Source organism: Camellia sinensis, chromosome 9, assembly GCF_055761805.1.
Source record: "Camellia sinensis isolate YWXY chromosome 9, ASM5576180v1, whole genome shotgun sequence".
In the NCBI taxonomy this organism is placed as follows: Eukaryota; Viridiplantae; Streptophyta; class Magnoliopsida; order Ericales; family Theaceae; genus Camellia; species Camellia sinensis.
The window spans coordinates 61,987,269-62,008,034 of NC_138969.1; the positions used below are offsets into that span (position 1 = coordinate 61,987,269).

General features: G+C 31.7%; 2 protein-coding genes across 2 annotated transcripts; both read left to right on the forward strand.

Moving 5' to 3' along the window:
- The first annotated feature begins 2,079 nt into the window (after positions 1-2,079).
- Positions 2,080-8,730, forward strand: LOC114321350 (protein translation factor SUI1 homolog). Its single transcript, XM_082886871.1, has 5 exons — positions 2,080-2,366; positions 6,883-6,996; positions 7,350-7,558; positions 7,663-7,716; positions 8,381-8,730. Exons 2-5 carry the CDS (start codon positions 6,960-6,962, stop codon positions 8,423-8,425), a joined length of 345 nt encoding a protein of 114 aa, XP_082742997.1. The 5' UTR covers positions 2,080-2,366; positions 6,883-6,959; the 3' UTR covers positions 8,426-8,730.
- A 3,833-nt stretch (positions 8,731-12,563) lies between these two features.
- On the forward strand, positions 12,564-15,463 carry LOC114321396 (protein FAR1-RELATED SEQUENCE 5-like). The gene is made up of 4 exons (XM_082889061.1): positions 12,564-14,717; positions 14,809-14,868; positions 14,966-15,025; positions 15,359-15,463. Exons 1-4 carry the CDS (start codon positions 12,564-12,566, stop codon positions 15,461-15,463), a joined length of 2,379 nt encoding a protein of 792 aa, XP_082745187.1.
- The last annotated feature ends 5,303 nt before the right edge of the window (positions 15,464-20,766 follow it).

Sequence of the window (20,766 nt, forward strand, 5' to 3'; positions counted from 1 at the left end):
TTATCTCAATTTTTTTTAATTACCATTATATCCTTTAATTAAATTACTTACACAATCCTCCCTCTCTCTCAACTCACTACCGTCAGTTACCACCTCCTTCCAACTCCACGACCGCCTGCTACCATCTCCTCCAACCCCCCCACTAGCACCGATTGCCACCCCTCACCTCCAATAGCACCATTCCCACCTAGGGCTGCAAACGAATCGAACCAAGCCGAGCCGAGCGGAGCCGAGCTTTGCTGAGCTCGAGCTTGGCTCGTTTACTTATCAGGCTTGTTTATTGAGCTTGAACTCGGCTCGATAAGAAATTGGGTTCGAGCTTGGTTATTAACATTAATGAAACTCGAGCTCGACTCGATAATTTTTTTAAAAAATATTATTTATATTATTATTTATATATATATTTATGTATTATTTACTATATAAATAACATATTTATTATATAGTTTAAATAAAGGTAAATGAGCCGAGCTCAAGCTTATGTGACCTCGAGCTCGGCTTGTTTACTAAACGAGCCTAATAATCGAGCTCGTGCTCGGCTCGTTTACTAAACGAGTCGAGCCGAGCTTGTTCATGAACAACTCAGTTCATTTGTAGCCCTATTTCCACCCACCTCAACCCCACCACCGCTGGTTGCCATCTACTCCACTTCTACTGCCTCTTTCGCTGCTTCCTACCTCTGGCACCATTTTCCCTCTGCAACAACTCTCAAGCGCCCTCTTTGGCGAACCTCTCCCATCGCAACCTCTTCTTCTCTTCTTCGTTTGCTCGTTCCCTCTTTATTCGATTGATCATCGATCGATCTTAGTCAATTGCGAGGGTTAGGGGTAGCGGTCACTAAGGTTATGATAATGATGGGGTGTGGTTGTGGAGGTGTCGGAGTGGGGCGGAGTTGAGGCAAGGAAAGGCTGAAGGAGTCTGGAACAGAAACGGTGGCAGTCGGGATGTGATACAGATAGGGCTGAGCAAAGAATCCGTGAAATTCGTAATCCAATCTAGTCCAGTCCAATCTAGTAGGTTTGGATTGGCTTTTTGAATCCGTGGTTCGGTTTTGGATTGAAAAATTAAAAATCTGTAATTCACAGATTGGTTCCGGATTGAACCCCACGATTCCGGATTGGAACCGGTCCGGACCGTATACAAATAGTCTATATTTTTATTATACACCATCCTACATAGTATATTCTCTTATTTTATATAAAACTTAAATCCAAACCTAAACTTGCATAGTATCTTCTTTTATTATTTTTGTTTGCTAGTTTTAAGTGTTAATTTGTAATGGTCTTAAATACTTATAGTGAAACTAGTTTTCTTATGATTGTTTAAATTCTAGAACAGTTTGTCGCTATTATGAAAAGACATGTTGCTATTGTGAAACTAATATGGTGCTATATTTATATTTTTATGAAATTAAAGTGTTATATATATTTTTGTTATTTAACTACGTAAATCCGTGTTTAAATGGATTGGTTCGAATTGGTTCCACAATTAAAACGGATTGGATTGGTTCCAATTTTTCAGGATTCGTAGATAACGAATTGGTTCTGGTTTTACTCCAATCTGGTCCAATCCGGACCATGCTCACCCCTAGTTATGAAGGGTGGATGAGGGCGGGAGTGGGTCGCCGGAGCTGGTGGTGACTAGGTTGAAGGTAGGTAGGGTTAGGGTATTTTGGGCATAAAGGAAGTGAATTGAGAAAATAATAAAAAATGAAGATGGTGTGGAGGCGTGAACTAAAAATAGTGTGTATTAAGGTGAACTATAGCATGTAAATAGAAGCTCCCAACTAAAAAAAAAATAAAGGAGTACTTACGTATAGGTCTTAATAAGTGAACTTATTGTCTAATAGATTATATGAGAAAAATTTGTCATAAAAAAAATCACTAATTATAAATTTTAGCGACAATTTATAAAAATTATGACAAAAAAGTCACTAATTATCAATTTTTAGAGACGTATGTAAAAAATTATCACAAAAAAATTATTTTTAACTACAATATTATTAAGACTTATTTTCAATAAGACTTGATGAGAATTACTATTAGGACCTATTGATAGTTTACCAAAAAATAAAAAGTTACCCAAGTTACCCACACCGCAAATGAAGCCTTGACCTAAGGCCGTGTTTGGTATATGGTCTAACTCTGTGGTCTAAAAAAGTCCTCTCTCAAGTTATAAATTAATCCAATCTCTCTCCTCATTTCTATCTTATTCTTATTCCCAAACACCTCTCTTTCTCTCTACCGATCTCTCGCGTTCTCCTCTCTACCGCTCTCTCGCGTTCTCTGGAAGCTTGGTTCTTCAATTGCTCGATCTCCAATCTCTTCTGCAACTTGCCTGAAACCCTAACCCTTCCTTCAGATCAGGTGAGTCTGATTTTTTCCGTGGTATTTGTATCTCTGTTGGTATATCATTTTTTGTTTTGATTATCGTTGCGATCGGATCGTTCTCTCTCTCTCTCTCTCAATCACTAGTATTGGGTGAAATTGTTGAGTTATTGTGGTGTGCACGCATGGTGCCCTAAATTTCGTGGCTTGATTTTGGTAATTCATGTGTGATTTTGCTAAAATGATTGTAAATTTTTGTGGGTTTGGTGTGATTTTCGTCCGATGGTAAAATTAGAGAATCGTTATATGTGTTTCTCTGGATTTTGATATAAAGATTTCTTCTTTTGAGAATTACAAGTGTCTTTTGATGTGGTTGTTGTCACAAATGATGATTATTTTTACACACATACATGATTACATATGTGATTCATTGGGTAAAGGTAAATTTGGATAATCCAAATTACCTCATCTTGTACTACGTTTATTGAATCTTGTTAATCAACATCTAAGGTTTGAGGAAAATATTCGTAGTGGAACGATATGATAGACCCCTTGATCCGGTGAATTATGGAACATATATTCTTCAGTCATGATAATATTTATGATTTGTATTTTTGTAATGATGAATCATTGAAATTCAAGTTCCTATAATACATTTTGAGTATATTGGATAATTATTTAATAATCCCGGAGTAGCTTGCAGTAATGTCTGTGGTGTTTCAAACAAACCATGTAGTGAAAGTTTTTATAAGTGGACGTGACAACTCACCTTCCTTAGGTAGTTGATAGACAAATGATGAACTTCACTAGTTCACCAATTAGTGTGTATTTTGCGATTTTTCATTTGATTGTAGTACCACATGACACAATATCATATGTTATTCCACTAGTACTTAATATTTTTTTCCCATTATTTATTAGCTTAATTTTAGAGTGATTTGTTGATTTTAATTACTATTTTAGTCATTTAAATTTGTATTGACCTGATCGCTTAGACTTGTCAATACTTTCATTCCCCCCCCCCCCCCCCCAATCCCCGAGATATGAAATATTGACTTCAATAATTTAGATTATGTTGATGGAGAAAGATGTTTAGTTAAAACGAGTTGGAAAGTTGGATGGAAATTCTTTATAGGGAATTTAAAATTTAGGATCTTTGTAGAACAGGGAGAGGGAAATTTAGGATGTGCAGTAGAGAACAAGCTATTTGGATTTTGGAGCAAAACAAGAGCTAGAAATCAGGGTTTCTTATGGCAATCTGGATTTGAATTTGCATTTGAATGCCAAATCTAAGGATTTGGAAAGAACATTTTGAAATTCTTAATGCAAATCCTTTTTTTTTCTTTTTAAATTTTTTTAGGCTAAACATTAAATCAATGAATTAAGGTATGAACTGCCTTTTTTACCCCTCTTCTTTTTTGAAGCAATTAGGCAAAGATTTGAGTATGACTAGTATTTATGCTTAGTATTTATTTATTTATTTATTTTAAATTATGGATAATGGTATTTGATTACCAGTGACACTTCAAAAGCATTGACTGAAGTTTGGTGTAGATCTATCATTTTAAGTTCTTAATTGAAAATTTTAAATAGGCAGACAAATTATATTTTAAACAAAAAATGCTTCGCATGAAGATCACCCAATTTCAACCAAAGTATGCGATTTATGGACAAATTGATGATATGTACAATTGTTTATGTATACATAGTATGTAAGAAGCACATACATGGACACTTGACACATCATCAACGTGCTGACACATTTTTAAAAAAAAAAAAAAATGTAGTACATGACGCACGGGGGATAAGTGCAAAATATATGATATATATCTATATAAGAATAAAATATTATAATATGTCATATATATGAATAATTTATTTAAAGATTATAATCACGCAAAATATACAGTTCTATGGGAATGGTCACAAATTTAAGTTGTTTTTTTATTTATTATATATATTTATTTATTTATTTATGATTATATTCTAATTTATTTTATTTAAACTTGTAATGTATTTCATTTGTGTCTTAGTGATAGACACGTATTTTTCAAGTGTTTGAAGAGTGTTCGAATCGAGATTTTTTATTTTATATATATATATATATAAAATGGTTGGACATGTATCCCTGGTAAGCAAGGTTTTAAAAAGCGGCTGCAACCGTTACGTAGTTACGTAACGGTTGTGGTGGTTTCCGCCACCCGTTACGGCCGCTTTTGCAGCGTGATTGAGATTCACAGGTGTCGGCCGTGAAGGCTGCCGTAGTGGTCGTAACGATGCCGTAACGGCTTGTTACGCACCGTTACATAACGGTTTCAAACTGTTTCTTTCGAAAAAACACACAAAAAAAAAGAAGCTAAAAATGGGGAAAAATGGATAGAGAGAGGAGGAAAGATAAAGAGAGAAGATGGAGGAACAAGAGAAGAGGGAAGATGAAGAACATGTTATTGATTTGTTGAAGCTCTAAGACTTATGCTATTCTATTTAGCTGTTATCACTCAACTATTTTGTTTGTATATGTCTATCTATATATTGTTTAATAATAATAATAATAATAAGTGTGATCATTATCTATTTGGCTTGGTTAAAATATGTATATATATATGTATTTAGGCTCTTATTTGTTCTTTTACTTTTGTCATTGTTTATCTTATATATAATTGTTAGTGATTGATTTTTTTTGTATAATATAAACTTATAAAGTCATTAATTATTAAAATAAAATGTAAAAAATTCAGTTTTTAGCGATTTAAAAATATGTAATATATTGGATCATACTTAAAAATTTACAAAAATTGATCAATATTTATTTTAAACCCAATAAATATGATCATGGAAAAAAAATATGCGTATCGGTAAGTTTTTTTCAAATTGTGCGAAAAATAAAAAAATTCACGGTTTCGGTTACCGCAACTGTTATGCTACGGCCTTTACACCCCGCAACCGTAACCGTGCCACCACCACCGTTAGGGCGACCACAACTGTTTTTCAGAACCTTGCTGGCAGGTATTGGAAAGTGTTTGATGAGTATTGTGTCGTGTTTTTTGTGTGGTGTGTGACAAAACGCCACCTTCGTAGAAGTGTCCATGCTTCTTAGCATAGTATCATGAAAATTGAGGAAGCAATATATATGTCATTTCATTCCATAAAATGAACTCAAATAATATTATTTAATAAAATGAAGCATAAACAAATACACAGACAAAACTTACTTATAAATGTGGGTTATGTTTTGGATGAAACATAGGAGATGGCGAGAGATTCGGGAGAGGATGAGGGTCATAATCATATATTAGAGAATACTTTTTTTCCCCTTGGTGGAGAGGGGTATACTTCTAAGAGGGAGAATGTGAAAAGGAGAGCAAAGAGATGTGGAAGACTTGTAAAGGGGTTCAATGAGTGAAAGGTTGGGACTGTTGCTGAATAAAACTTCACAAAATTATGCCTGTTTCTTTGCACCTTACTAGGCAGTCAATGGTTTGAGGCCCCCCTTTCCCCTAGTTATGGCTTCCAATGGACCAAAAAAAGAAAAAAAGAAAAAGACCAGGACTGGTATGAAATCTGCAGTTCTGGGCTAGAAAAGCAATTGGTGGATTTGTATGAATTGTGATCACTTTGTAATCAAAGGATTGTTGCTGAATTGGGCTCCAGGATATTGAATCCTCTTAGCTCATATGCAAAGATCCAGTTTAGCCCAAGACATACAGAACAGCTAGAAGATTATGGCTTGGAAGAGCAAGAAATTGGCTTTCTTGTAGGTAAATTTAAGAAAAATGTGAAAGGTTGTCAACTTTGGCTTGACATCATTACTGTTTAAGCCTTCAGGAGAAAGAAGCCATGTACCGAAAATTCTAAATCACAATAGAAACCTGCAACTAAATAGCAAGTTAAAAGTAGTTTCCCATGAACCATCAGGAATTATCAAATTTGTTTGTTGTGGTGGAAAGATTTGATGCTTACATTTGTCTCATAAAAAATAGAAACTTAGGGATTGTTTGGCTTGCATTATCTGGCCAATTAATACAGTTTCTTGGTTGTTCTCTTAACGTATTCTAGTTGGTCTCAAGAATTTTCTGTGACCATTTGGGGGCAGTGATGTATTGTTAATCTAATATCTTAACCAGCCAATTATTAAAGATCTTTAGTGATGCTTTGTCAGTTTCTAATATCAATTTTTGATATCATGTATCTATTATGATGTATGCTTCTGCAGTATAGTAAGATATAATACAATAAATTAACCACAATCCACCTGTGATTTACTGATTTTTATTTTAAAAAAAAACCACTCATGACTTTGGAAATATATTGGACTGTACTCTCTACCATAAATTGCCAATTTAGAACTTGCATTACTGTGGGATTACATCATGATACATTATTTTTTCTCCAATCGAATGTTTTCTAGTCCTCCCATGTTTCAGCAGTAATTACTAATTTCATGTGATCCAAGCAATTGAGATGATGATGGCTAGTTGGCTTGATTTGATGTTTGTAGATTTTTTATTCCTTCCTTCTTGGTTACACACTGATGGTATCATCAATTTTGTTTCAGTTCTGAGCACTTGTATTTAACAGCAAAAGAACATTTGTCTGTTAGTTTGGTCCCATCAATTCTAGCAGCCAAGTTTCATGTCTGAACTCGACGTCCAGATTCCAACTGCCTTTGGTATGTGTTTCATTCAGTTTTTCATTTAATGTTTGAGTCTTTGACCTGTAAAATTGAATTGTTTGTCAGGCAAAAGTAGTCCTTTTGTGTAATCCCTTAGCACTGCTAGTTATATGACACTGTTGGGCAAGTATGAAATAGCGATTTGGGACAAAAGCTCCTTACCACAGGGTCCCCTCTCTCTTTCCTGTTTTCCTGGTCTGGATTAAAAATGTCCTTTTAAGAATGCGATTATTAGGGCTATGTCAGTATGAAATGAAATGAGCAATTCTGGAATTTGTATGCATATATCTTTTGATTAGCATTATGATGAGAATCAAACTGAGGCGTATTTTCATTGTTATGAATAATAGATCCATTCGCTGAGGCAAATGCTGAGGACTCAGGTGCTGGATCATCAAAAGAGTATGTGCATATTCGCATACAGCAGCGTAATGGTAGGAAAAGCCTGACCACTGTCCAGGGTTTGAAGAAGGAATTCAGCTACAATAAGATACTCAAGGACCTTAAGAAGGAGTTTTGCTGCAATGGTACTGTAGTCCAAGACCCTGAGCTGGGCCAGGTGAGCTTGTGCTACTAGCTGCCAGTACAATATGTCCTCATTTCTGTTGCTGTTACTCTTGTAGTCGTATGCCTGACTTCACAAAAATTATGTATTGGACTCAGGTTATCCAACTTCAAGGTGATCAGCGAAAGAATGTCTCTACTTTCCTTGTTCAGGTAATTCCCATACCTCACGTTGATTATATAAATCGGGCTTTTAGGGCCTGTTTGGTAACACTTATGTTTACTGTTTTTTTTGTTTATATTTGCAAATTTTTTGAAAAGTGTAAACAAAAACTCATTTGGTAGTATATTTTTATTTTAAAAAATTTGTTTAAAAAAATAAAAATGTTTGCAAAATTTATTATATTCTTGTGACCACAAAAAAGTTGGTTTCAAAATTTGTTTTTGTTCCTTCTTCTCTTACACCCTCCAGCCTCTACCTACTATCCAATGGCCACACCCGACTACCGTCATCGGTAACCACCTCCAACAGCCACCTTCTCGCAGCTGGCCACAGTTTCCGACCGTTATAAAACCACCTTTGGCAGCCAGCAACAACCTCCGAATCACTACCACTGGCAGTCAACTACTAACTTCGGCCACTATCTTTGACCGTCCGACAACCATCTTTGGCCAGCATCTTCCGCCAACCGTCCTTTCATTTGTTTTCAAAACAAGTTTTTAAAACACGTGTATTCGAACACGTTTTTGTTTTTCATTTATATAAAAAAATATAACATAAACATGTTTAATGTTTTTTATAAACAATAATAATGAACTGTAAATGTTGCGGGTTGGCTGAAATTCCTGTTTTGACTGTTGTTTTGTGTGAACACAGGCTGGAATTGTGAAGAAGGAACATATCAAGATCCATGGTTTTTAAGTAGAAGCCAGTCACAGCAGATTGTTCCTCTGTGGTATCAAATTGCTTCTGTAATCAAGTATAAAACTATAGAGGGCTCCTAATATTTGAGGCCTAATGCATGTATTTTCAATCTGTGTTTAGCTGCTGCTTTTAAGTTCAACTGTTAAGAAATGTCGACCAGTGTTGGTTGTTTTCTGAGTAATCAGTGTTTTGTTGTTGTAATTTAAAAAACTTAATTTCTGTGTAATCTGTGATGATAATGAATTGTTGCTATGCCTCCATCTTTATACAGAATGATATTGTTAGCTGGTATTTACAAGTAATGTGTTTTAATGTTTTCATTCCAATCTTGCTTTTTTATTTGTATTTATGTTTTTATGGCCATTCCACTTTCTGTTGGTAGCCTTTTTTTGTGGGGCGTGTCAAAACACTCATTTGAGCGGTATATTGCATATTTGGAGTTGAAGATTGGGGAATAACTGCAAGCAAGCAATAGTTCTTGAGAATACATGTATGCATATGCAATCCCTGTTTGGCACCAGCTTAAAAAAGTCCTAGTTCCTTCAATTTGTTTTTAGATTTGTCATTTTATTCACTTTTCTAGTCTGTCTGGTCTAGAAAGATTTAAACAGAAAAAAAAAAGTTTTCAAAATAATAATAAAATAAAATAAAAGTTTACTAGAAATTAAAAAGTTGAATGATTCAGATCTGTTTTTGGGGTTTTTAATGTATATTTTAATTTTTTCTTTCTTTCTAGATATGTCTAATCTAATAAAATCGGAAAGTGTAAGGTTTTAGAAAATTTTGTTTATTTATTTATTTTTTTGCTAAAAAACAAAAAAGAACTTACAAAAAATTGTGAAAAAAATACTTGACAAACCTCATTTGTTAGATGAATGGCTTTTACCACTGCTCAACTATTTATCTCATAAATCTAATAGTCAAGATGAAAAAAAAACCAAAAAAAAAAAAAAAATTTTTTTGTTTGGTTTTAGTTTTCAAAATTTACCTTTCAAAAAATTATACTTTTTTGTTTTTTGTATTTTTTTTTTAATTTCACTATATTTTTTTAATATTTTAAGCAAATATATTTTTAAAATTTTTAGACACACCTAATATAAATACACTTAAAAAGTATAATATTTGTGAAAAAAAATCTTTAAAAAATTCATTAAATACCAAAAATATAAAATAAAAAAAATTCAGTATATTTTTCTTATTTTGGTGTATTTATTAATTTTTTAAAATATTTATTTACAAATATTTTATAATTTAGATACATCTAAGTAAGGTCATCTAAAAAAATGAAAAATTGCTTAAAACCAAACCAAACCAAGCCTTAAGTCCCATCAAATGGGATCGGCTACATGAATCCTTCTTTTCTACGCAGTTCTATCAAAAGCCATTTCGTTAGTCAAATTAAGTAGATCCATATATCTATTTACAACGCTAGTCAACGTTAATTTAGGTCTACCTGGTCTCCTAACATTACCATCTACCGTCACTGTATCGCATCTCTTTATTACTGCCTCTGTTGGTTTCCGTTGAATATGACCAAACTATCTCAATCGATTCTCTTTAAACTTTTCTTCAATCGGTGCTACTCCTACCCATTCCTAAATACACTCATTTCTAATTCTGTCTTGTCTTGTCTAGTCTCATCACATATTCACCTTAGTATCCTCATCTCAGCAACACTTATCTTATCTACATGTTGTTTCTTGGTTGCCCAACACTCTATCCCATACAACATCGTTGGTCTAATAGCCGTTCTATAGAACTTACATATTAATCACCTTACAATCACTGCATTTTAGGCGGTCCACTTTTTCTTACTAAAAAATAATTTATTTGGCTCTGATCCACTATTAAAGGTAATCAAATGCTCCTTCCTCTTCTTATACATAGTATTGGCCACCACCAGGTTAGAAGCCAATGCAAAATCTAAAATACTCTCTCCAGCCTTATTTCTGTCACCAAAACTATATCCATCATGCACTTTTTCATAGCCTAATTTATCTATGCCTACATGGCCATTGAAATCTCCACCTATAACTAGGTTCTCTCCTATGGGTATCTCCTGTAAGATCTCATCCATTCGCTTCCAAAAATCTCTCTTAGTCTGATCATCTAATCCTACTTGAGGGGCGTATGCACTAAGAACGTTCATTATATTTCCTCCAATAACTAGTTTAACTAACATAATCATATCCCTTTTCTTAATAACCGCTACTACATTTTCTACAAAACCCTTGGCAACTATGATTCCTACCCAATTCCTGTATCTATCCTTATTACTATAATACAGTTTAAAACTTGTATCCTCAATTTCCCTAGCTTTCTCACCCGTCCACTTAGTTTCTTGTGCACATGCTATACAAACTCTCCTCTTAATTATAACATCTACCAATTCCATCATCTTACCAGTTTAAGTTCCTATATTCCAAGTGGCTACCCTAAACCTATAGTTTTGGACTAGTTTCTTTACCCGCACTCGTTTAGAAAAATGCAGGAACCTTTGCCCATTTTTCACCTCATCCAGGTGTCGATGCGGCGCCCTTTGTTCACTTCTCGAAACACCCGGAAGCAGGCGCAACGCGTCACTTGAGGGGAACAACCTAGTATTTAATCGATTCAAAGTAGGATTCATTGTCATAAGGGATCCGAGCGAATTTTTTTATATGTTGGCTATCGGCTATTTAACACACAACCCTCCTCCTTCAAAAAATTGAAAGGAAACCCACTGAATAATAATTTCATCCACCATTGCTAAGTACATGAATTTGCTAAATACATGAAAAGAAATGAATGAGCAGAAGTTAGATCAGTAAAAGTGAAGTTAGGTGGTTCAAGGATCTTCCATGCCAGCTTAGATCCTTCACATTTTGTTTTTTACTTGGATTTAGCACTAAATTTTTTTTTAAAAAAAATTAAAATAAAAAAGATAGAAGGAAAATCTAAAGAGATAGAGTTCGATCAATTATATTTTCAATCACGGTATCTAATGTTCTTTATGGATGAGGGGTCCCTGCTGTGGACAATTCACAGCCATCACTGATGTGTGTTAAAACGCCACCGTTTTAACTGTTTTTTTTTTTTTTTTGGAATATGTGAGGGTTCATTAACTCTTCTTCCACTATAACAAACAAAACAATAAACCTAATAGGGACGCCGCCGTCTTCTCTGTAAGCAAAAGGTATCTATTTACATGGAGTGAAAAGTTGTTTTTTTTTTTTTTTTTTTTTTAAAACATTTTTGTGTTCTCTTAAATAGATTAAATAGTGTTCTCTATCTTTGCTTCACCGTTCTTCTGCTGGATTTACAGACCATTATTGTTCAACAAACTGGTATGCATATCTATATATATATATATATATATGTTTTGTATTTTATTTTGTATAGTATGTTAGTGGGTTCAACAAGTATAATAGTTTGGTTTATTTTTTGTGAATGGATTAAGAAACACAATTATATATTATAAGAAAATTTCTTTATTATGTAATTTGTTTTGTACATATTATGTATTTTTGTATAAATATTATATAATTTTTTAAGGAGTTACGATAATTTGTAATGCATAATTTTTTTTTATAGCAATGTTATGTATTTTTGTGGAAATATTACACATTTTTATAACAATATTATGTATTTTTATAATAATGTTATGCATTTTATGGTCTAAAAAAAGTTTCAATAAAAAAATCTATAACCTTACTATAAAATGCGAATTTAATTTTTTGATCATAAATTTTCATAACTCAATAAAAAATGACATAACATTTGTGACAAAAATGCAAAACATATATCAAAAATTTATATAATAAGAGAGCATATGATTCACATCTTTAAGCGTGCCTGCCAAAAGATTCCCTATATTATATAATATACTAATTCTAATATAATTTTGCAATTGTATATTATAATCTACTCAGATATAATAAATTTCCAATGTTACTGTACAAATTACATACCTTTTTTTTCCTCTCCCCTATCCTTTTAATTAATTTAAATTAGTAATTGATTTATTAGATTTCATTGAATTGTTTGATTACTCAGCATTTAAAATTAATTAATAACTTTTTTGTTCAGATTCTTGTTTCGTTTAATATATATATATATATATATATATATATTTTCCATATTTGTTAGTGTTGAAATGGAGGATAGTATAATAGATGATGGTGGACTTGAGGGATGCATCGAAGAAATGGGAGAGTTGGCCAAGGATAAATCACCATATCTTGGTATGGAGTTTCCATCAAAAGAAGCTGCATATGAGTTTTATAATGAATATGGAAGAATTGTGGGGTTTAGTATTAGAAGAGATTATTGTAACAAAAGTAAAAAAGATGGTGTTATGACTAGTAGAAAGTTAGTTTGTTGTAAGGAGGGAGAAAGGGAAAAAGATAAACGGTACACAATGATAAAAAATCCTCGAAGTGAGACAAGAACAAATTGTAAAGCATTCATGCATATATCTTTTAAGCGGGAGTTGTCGAAGTGGATTGTGTCGAAATTTGATAACAACCACAACCACCCTTTGCATCTTCCTCAATGTACTCATTTGATGCCATCTCAGAGAAAGGTATGTAATGCTCAGGGTATAAATATTGATATAGCTGATGAGACTGGAATATCTCTTAAGGCTTCACATGATCTTATTAGTGCTATAGCAGGAGGGAAGGAATTTGTAGGGTTCACGCGGGAGGATCAGAAAACCTACTTACGTGCAAAAAGACAACGAAACTTGCAGTATGGTGAAGTAGAGAGTTTGTTAAGATATTTTCAGCAGCAAGTGGCAAAAAATCCATATTTTTACTATGCCATTCAGTTGGATGTAGATGAGATGATTACTAATATTTTTTGGGCTGATCATCAAATGATAACAGATTATGGGCTTTTCGATGATGCATTGTCATTCGACACAACTTTTCTAACAAATAAGGAGTATCGTCCACTTGCTTTATTTTCTGGCTTTAACCACTTTAGAATGACAGTGATTTTTGGTGCAGCATTATTGTATAATGAAACTGCAGAGTCATTTGAATGGTTATTTGAAACATTTTTGAATGCAATGTCAGGAAAAAAGCCTGTTAGTTTTTTCACAGATCAAGATCAAGCAATGGCTAAGGCAATTTCACAAATCATGCCTGAGGTTTTTCATGGGTTGTGCACTTTTCACCTAATGCAAAATGATTTGAAGCATTTAGGTTACTTGTTTAAGAGTGGTTCAAAATTTAGTAGCGATTTAAAAGCTTGCATTTATGACAACGAGAATGAGCATGAATTAATTGAAGCTTGGAATTCTTTGATTGATAAATACAACTTGCAAGAGAATGAGTGGATGAAAAGAACTTGGAGAAAAAGAGAGCAGTGGGCGCATGTGTATATGAAGTGGGTATTTACTGGAGGAATGCGAAGCACACAACTTAGTGAAAGTCTAAATGGAACATTAAGGGGATATTTGAAAGGTGATCATAACATTATTCAATTTTTTACTCATTTCAATCGGATTGTTGTAGATAAGCGGTATGAGAAAATTTCTGCAATATATGATTCTAGACAAAAGTTGCCAAGAATGAAATTGAAAAAGTCTTCCATTTTAATCCAGGTTGCCAGTTTGTACACCCCTCCTATCTTTGATTTATTTCATTGTGAGTTAGATACGTCCCTTTGTTGTCAAGTGAAGCAATTCCACGAGTTAGAAGGAGAAGTTAAGTGCGTGATTGGCTTGTATGGTAATGGTGAAGAGTGTATTGTGGAGGGTAGAGTGGAAGTTACTGGGCTAAGAGGAGAAAAAAGCTGTCAAGAAATACATTGTACTTGTAAGAAATTTGAGAACTTTGGAATTTTATGCAGTCATATAATCAAAGCACTTGATAGAATGAATGTTATGAAAATTCCCGAAAGGTATATATTAGGCCGATGGAGATTGGATGCAAAAGATTGTGAAGTTGAAGAGAAAAATGTTGTAGTGGATGAGGATGATCCGAAGTTGTTAATATTAGCACGTTATAGAGATCTTTGTCCAAGAATGGTGAAACTAGCAACTCAAGCATCTATGCACAAACCTGCGTATCAATTGGTTGATGAAGGAATTAAGGAATTGTGTGTTAAAGTAAATAATATGATGAAGGGAGTTAGAAATTTTGGTACCAATGAATTGGATGTGGATGACCCCAACTTTGCACAAGTTAAGGGCATAAAGAAGAAAGATGTTGGACACAAAGGGAGGGGTAAATTAAAACCTTGGCATGAGATGATGAATAAGAAGACAAAAGTTGTTTCACAACCTACCCGCCTTAGTAAGGTATTACCTACATACTTTTGAAATTTCAAATGACATGAATTTATTTTTTTTAAATTGTGTAAAGTATTGATGACTTTTTGAATTTCTTTAGACTATTGGTCAATCAAGCAACACTACAAATGTTCAAAATTCATCCTCAAGCCAACCACAAGTTAGCTATTGTTTTATGTTATTTATTTATTTATTATTATTATTATTATTTTTTTATAAATTGTGTAATGTATTGATAAATTTAACAACTTATTTAGACTATTGGTCAATTAAGCAATATCACAAATGTTGAAAATTCATCTTTAAGTCAATCACAGGTTAGCTCTTGTTTTATGTTATTTGTTTATTTTTTAGACTACATTGTATTAGTGTATTTACTTTTCATGGTGTTTTATGGAGTACGATGTTGGGAGTCTCTATTGGCCACAATTGATAAATTATTGGTATAATCTTCTCACACGTGATACTAATTCATACTTACCAAGGTATCCACAATCACAACCTTTGTCTTTCCAAGCATCACAAAGTCCACAAAGTTCTCAAGTAAGTAATATATATATATACATATATATATATATGTGTGTTTGTAATGTAATTTAGTCCATAAACTTTATTCTAATGAATTTTCTTTTCTTTTATTTTTTTTATAGGGAATATCACTTAATCTAGTGAGGCACAATCCAATGGAGACCGAATTTAGAAATGAGAGTTCTTTTGATTTTTCTATTTATTCCCAACCGTCTTCACAAAATTGACATGAGAATCCACTTTGTAGTTTTTGTTTTGAGAATTGAAATTGAAGATTTTTAGAATTTTGTTTGGATAATTTAGAATGGTTGAGACAGATTTTGAGATATTTGGTAAGAGATTTTGAATTTTGAATGCCTCAGGATTTTGTTTTATTTATTTTTATACAGATATTGGATGTGAATTGAATATATTTTGGCCTTAAGTTGGTTTTTTTTATTTTTTATTTTTTTATACAACTATTTTTTTTTTTGAAGTAACATTTTTTTTGCTTATGGTTTGATAAATTGATTTGTTCAAATACAATTTTTTTCCCTTTCAATTTCACTTTTGATGCATTTAAGCCAGTTTTGAAAAATTCAAAGCATGTATGGTTTTTTTTTTAATTTTAATTTTAAAATTAATCTTTTTTAAAAAATACAATTTAGTTTAATAAATTGATTTGTTCCATGAATTATTTTTATTTTATTATATTTTCTATTTATAAAATAATTTTTTTTTAACACAAACTCACCTCTTCAACTTTACACGGCTGCGGGACCCAGAAGATGGCAGAGTACCTGCTAGGTTGATTTGTTTTGTTTGTTATAGTGGAAGAAGAGTTAATGAACCCTCACAGATTCAAAAAAAAAAAAAAAAAAAGAAAAAGAAAAAAAAAAGTAGTTAAAACGGTGGCGTTTTAACACACAGACGGTTGTGAATTGTCCACAGCAGGGACCCCTCCTCCGTTGTGTGTTGTGCAAGTGATTATTTCGTAATCTTGAAATATTACTTTACATCATTTGTCACTTGACAAATATCTAGTTATCTTCTATGGATAAGATTTCTGTTCAGTCCTAATCTTTTATTAGAGAGGATTGTTCGGACCTGTAGGGCTCATTACATGTTCCGTTTCGATGATTTGAACAGTTTATTTTATCGAGACCTTGCATCTATATCATCCATAAAAAAAATTCAAGTTGATCGGATATTCATAACCCCATTATTTTATTAGATTTGTGACAAAAAATTGATGATCTGTTTTTCAAATAAATTGACTGTTAATTTTTTTCGATATAAATTTTATAAAATGAAAGGGTTACGAATATCGAATTAATTTTTTTTAATTTTTATAGATGATATGGCTCGTAGTGAGTCCCACGTAACCAAATAATCTTCTTCAGTCCAGATTAGGACTGAAAAAAAGCCTTACCCATCTCATATAATGCTAACAAAAAATGTTGAATCTCATAATTTTAACCAATCAATCACAAATTGCTTGCATGATTTTATTTATTTTTTTATTGTCCAAAGGAGGCCTAATATATGTGGGCCCCAATACATGGCGTCAGTGTTTGGGGTTTTGTATTTTTATTTATTTATTCAGCAATGATTGAGGGTCACAATTTTTGTGGCTCAAATGGCTTGAAATTGCTAAAATGACGTCGTTTTGAGTACAAAATAACTTCAAAATTGTCAAAACGACGTCGTTTTGACAATTTTAAACCATTTAAACTATAAAAATTATGATCCTCAAACATTTTCCTTATTTATTTTTGGGGGTTGAGATTTTTGTACTTTATTGTGTGTGGCTTCTTTCATTTGTCATTTTGAAGTGGGTGACCCATAATGGGGAGATTCCATTTTTGCTTTTAACAATTCATATACCCTACTATCATTCTAAATTGCTAACCAATCCAAATCTACTTAGCATGTTGTCCACTAGCTCTGCCTTGGATCTCTACCTATCCATTTATCTATCTATATCATGACTCTGCCTTGGATCTCTACCTATATATTTATCCACATATATATAAGCTTATATAATTTTTTTTTATAGTTGATATAACACCACTGAAGTGAACATTATAAAAATAATAAACACATTATTAGTTTCTAATGAAAAGTCATTTTTGTTCAGTACCTTTTGACTTATGCACATGGCCTGAAGCGCTTCTGAGTTATGTGTGTAGTTAGGAAAATCACAACAACAACACCATCACTTTTTCATCCAACAACACAATCACTTTTATTCATTAATTTGTTAGTTTGCATATTCAAAACCTGTTTGGTTAACTTGCCATCCTGCACAATTCGTTGGTTCGAAACTGCTATAAATTTCATTCGATCCATCAATTTTGAAGATAGACCGGTTGGTTGTTGGTTAAGAAATTGTTAGCCCGCTGAGAACGATTTGGTTGACATTATTTTTTTTAAATTGCCCAAACTAACCATGCACAAGGACAGAACTATACTATGGACTAAGGGGTTTGCAAATTTTATAACAGAGTAATATTAAGAATCTCAAATATTTTACTAAATGTTCTACTAAATGTCTTACATGGGTTTGGAACCCACATGAGACCTGTGGGAGTCTCATACCTATATGATATATTTGGTAGAACATTAAGTAAAATATTTGAAATTCTTAATTTTTTTTTTTTTTTAACAAGTAATACTATTTCTGATACATGGCCCCCCTCTTATTTCATGCCTTCTGCTCATATTTTCATCCCTTTCTCTGTTTTTGTTTATATTTCCATTCATTTATCTGTTTTTCCTTTATGTTTGGATCTAAAATTTAGATAAAGATTTGTAGAAAGAAAAAAAGTGAGAAATTTGAAGAAAATTTAATTTTTTTCTCTAATTTTCTCACATTCTCCTTTTCCTTTTAATGATGTAAACTGTTGCATGTTAGTTGTTAATTTATTTAGAAATTAATCAACTAAAACCCAACTTCCTGCCACATTTGTATAAGTAAATTTGGAAGTGATATTTTGAAAGTCTTTAACATTATCAAATCAGATTGTGTGAACAATGATGATTACTTATTTTAAATGGTAAAAAAAAAAAAAAATTCATTTTTATATGCGTCCCAACCGGTCCTACCCCCGTGGAAACCATCGTAATACTTTTTACTAGCCTCAATAATGAAATTATGATTCCATCCCTCAATAATGAAATTATGATTCCATCCTTACTCGCGCACATTTCTAGTTAGAGGATAGTTCTTAGAAGTTTATTTATTTTTTAAATAGTAATAATATACAAATTAAAAATATATATGAAATGATGTAGTAAAATGGTGAAATTGCAAAAAAAATGGTATCCAACTCAAAATAATTGTAATGTAATGAAAGTACAAACAATACATGCATTAAATTGTGCAACTAAATCTTGTACTTCTACATTTTTACAATTATTTTGAGTTTATATCATTTTATTGTAATTGTCCCTAGTAAAATTGTGGGCCCATAACTTAAAATATATATATATATATATATATACGTCATTAATACATCGATCTCATTTGACAACATTAATATGTCAAAAAGTTGATTAATGGCGTTTGATTGTAATTTTAAATTATAATTATTTGACCTTTTCAATTTATTTAGCCAAAAAAAAGTTTAAAAAAATTAAGTTATAATTTATAATTTTTTTTGGCTTATTCGAAATCCTTCAAATATATATGGATAAAATAGCACAATCTCTTTTGTCTTAATTATATTTGTAAAAGAAATTATGGATAATTGCAGGGAAAAAAAAAAATTCTATGTGACATTCTACAATCAAATAGGTTAACGTTTTCCACACATTATCAAAAGTAAAATGCATTTATGGCTAATTATAATTCATTTACATTAATAATATAAAAAATTGTAATTATAAAAATTAACATATAAGTGATATTAAATAAAACCATTATTATTGTAATTCTCAAAAACATTTTCATTTATATTATATGACATATTCGTGGATATTTTAATATGATGAAAATGACTTGACTATTTTGTAATGGCTAGAGTATATATTCATTGGCATTGAAAGACACAACGTGCCACCATCACATAACATAACAAATGTGGTCCTTCATAGGCTTTCCCATATGCTTGTTATACCTTTCATAAATCATATATTATGTTTGAATGATAGTAATTTTGAATAAAATGAAAATGTGATTTCAAATCATTATGATTATAATATTTGGAACTAATTGAAATAAAAAAAAGTAATTATTGATTATCTATTTTAATAGGAATAACGTTTTTAAACTAAGAATCTAATACGTTCACTTTTTTTATGAGAATCTCACATTCTGAGATGAATATTAAATATTTAGGAGTTTTATTTTATGATTCCTGATATTCGAATTTTATAAAATAATGACATGCAATATTTTTATAATAGTTGGGGTCCCTTAACATTTTCATAGAGTTCCAGCTCTTCACAGAGAAATTTCTTTTTTTATAGAGAAATTTAAATTTTTTACTTAGAAATTTCAGCTCTTCAATTTCTCTATGACGAGCTAAAATTTCTTTAATAATATTATTGAGAGACTTTAACTAATAAGAAAAAATATATTGGACCTTTCTACCATCCAAAATTGGAGAGAGATATTTCACTAATTTTTTCAAATATTTAAGAGTAAAAAAAATAATTGAATCCACAATACTTTTAATTTTGTTATTTTTCCTTTGAGGGTTTCTAGCAAAACCAAACGTTTCAATAATATTAACACAGGAAATTTAAACACAGCCATAAAGAAATCATAAGAAACATGCCCTCAGTAAAGCTTTAAAACAATAATCTGAAGTCTGATGGTATATTTTTGAATTAGGAATTGATTATTATTTGAGGGCCTAAAATTGTTTGGCTCGAAATTGGTTCGAAACCTAAAACGATATCGTTTTGGGTTCTCTTATCAGTAACTTATAATAAAATTCTCTTACCGGTAAGATATATTTAAATTCTCTTACCGGTAAGATAATCCAAAACGACGTCGTTTTGAAATATGGGCAAATTTCAGTTTGAAAATTTCGGGCCCTGTAGCAGCTCTGTTCTGAATTTAAGTAACAATTTAGAAAAAGAAAATAAAAAGTTAAAAAAATATATGAATATAATATAAATTAAATTTTTCTTTGATCTTTTTTTTTTTTTTTTCAAGTTTATCTAAATTCATGATTTAAATACAATATAAAAGATAAAATTTCCAAAAAAGTGTTAAAATTTTGTTTTCTGTTTTTCAAGCCACCTTCAGCCAACTATGATGGCACATCTAGTCAGGGTACTCTTGATTTGGTTTTGAACGGTTCAGTTTGTAGTTTAGATTCGTCTGCATACATACGGTTTGGAAAAAATTGAATCTATAATCGCCCGCAATGCAGGTTGTGATTTGTGCGGATAGGGTTCGTAGATGTTGCGGGCGGTTTGCGGATTTGACTTTTTTCTTTAAAAATTTATTTTTGGGCCTTTTTTATTTTTTATTTTTTTCCCATTTTGTAATATTTATTTTGGGTCCTTTTTTTTTCTCATTTTCTAAAATGCTCAA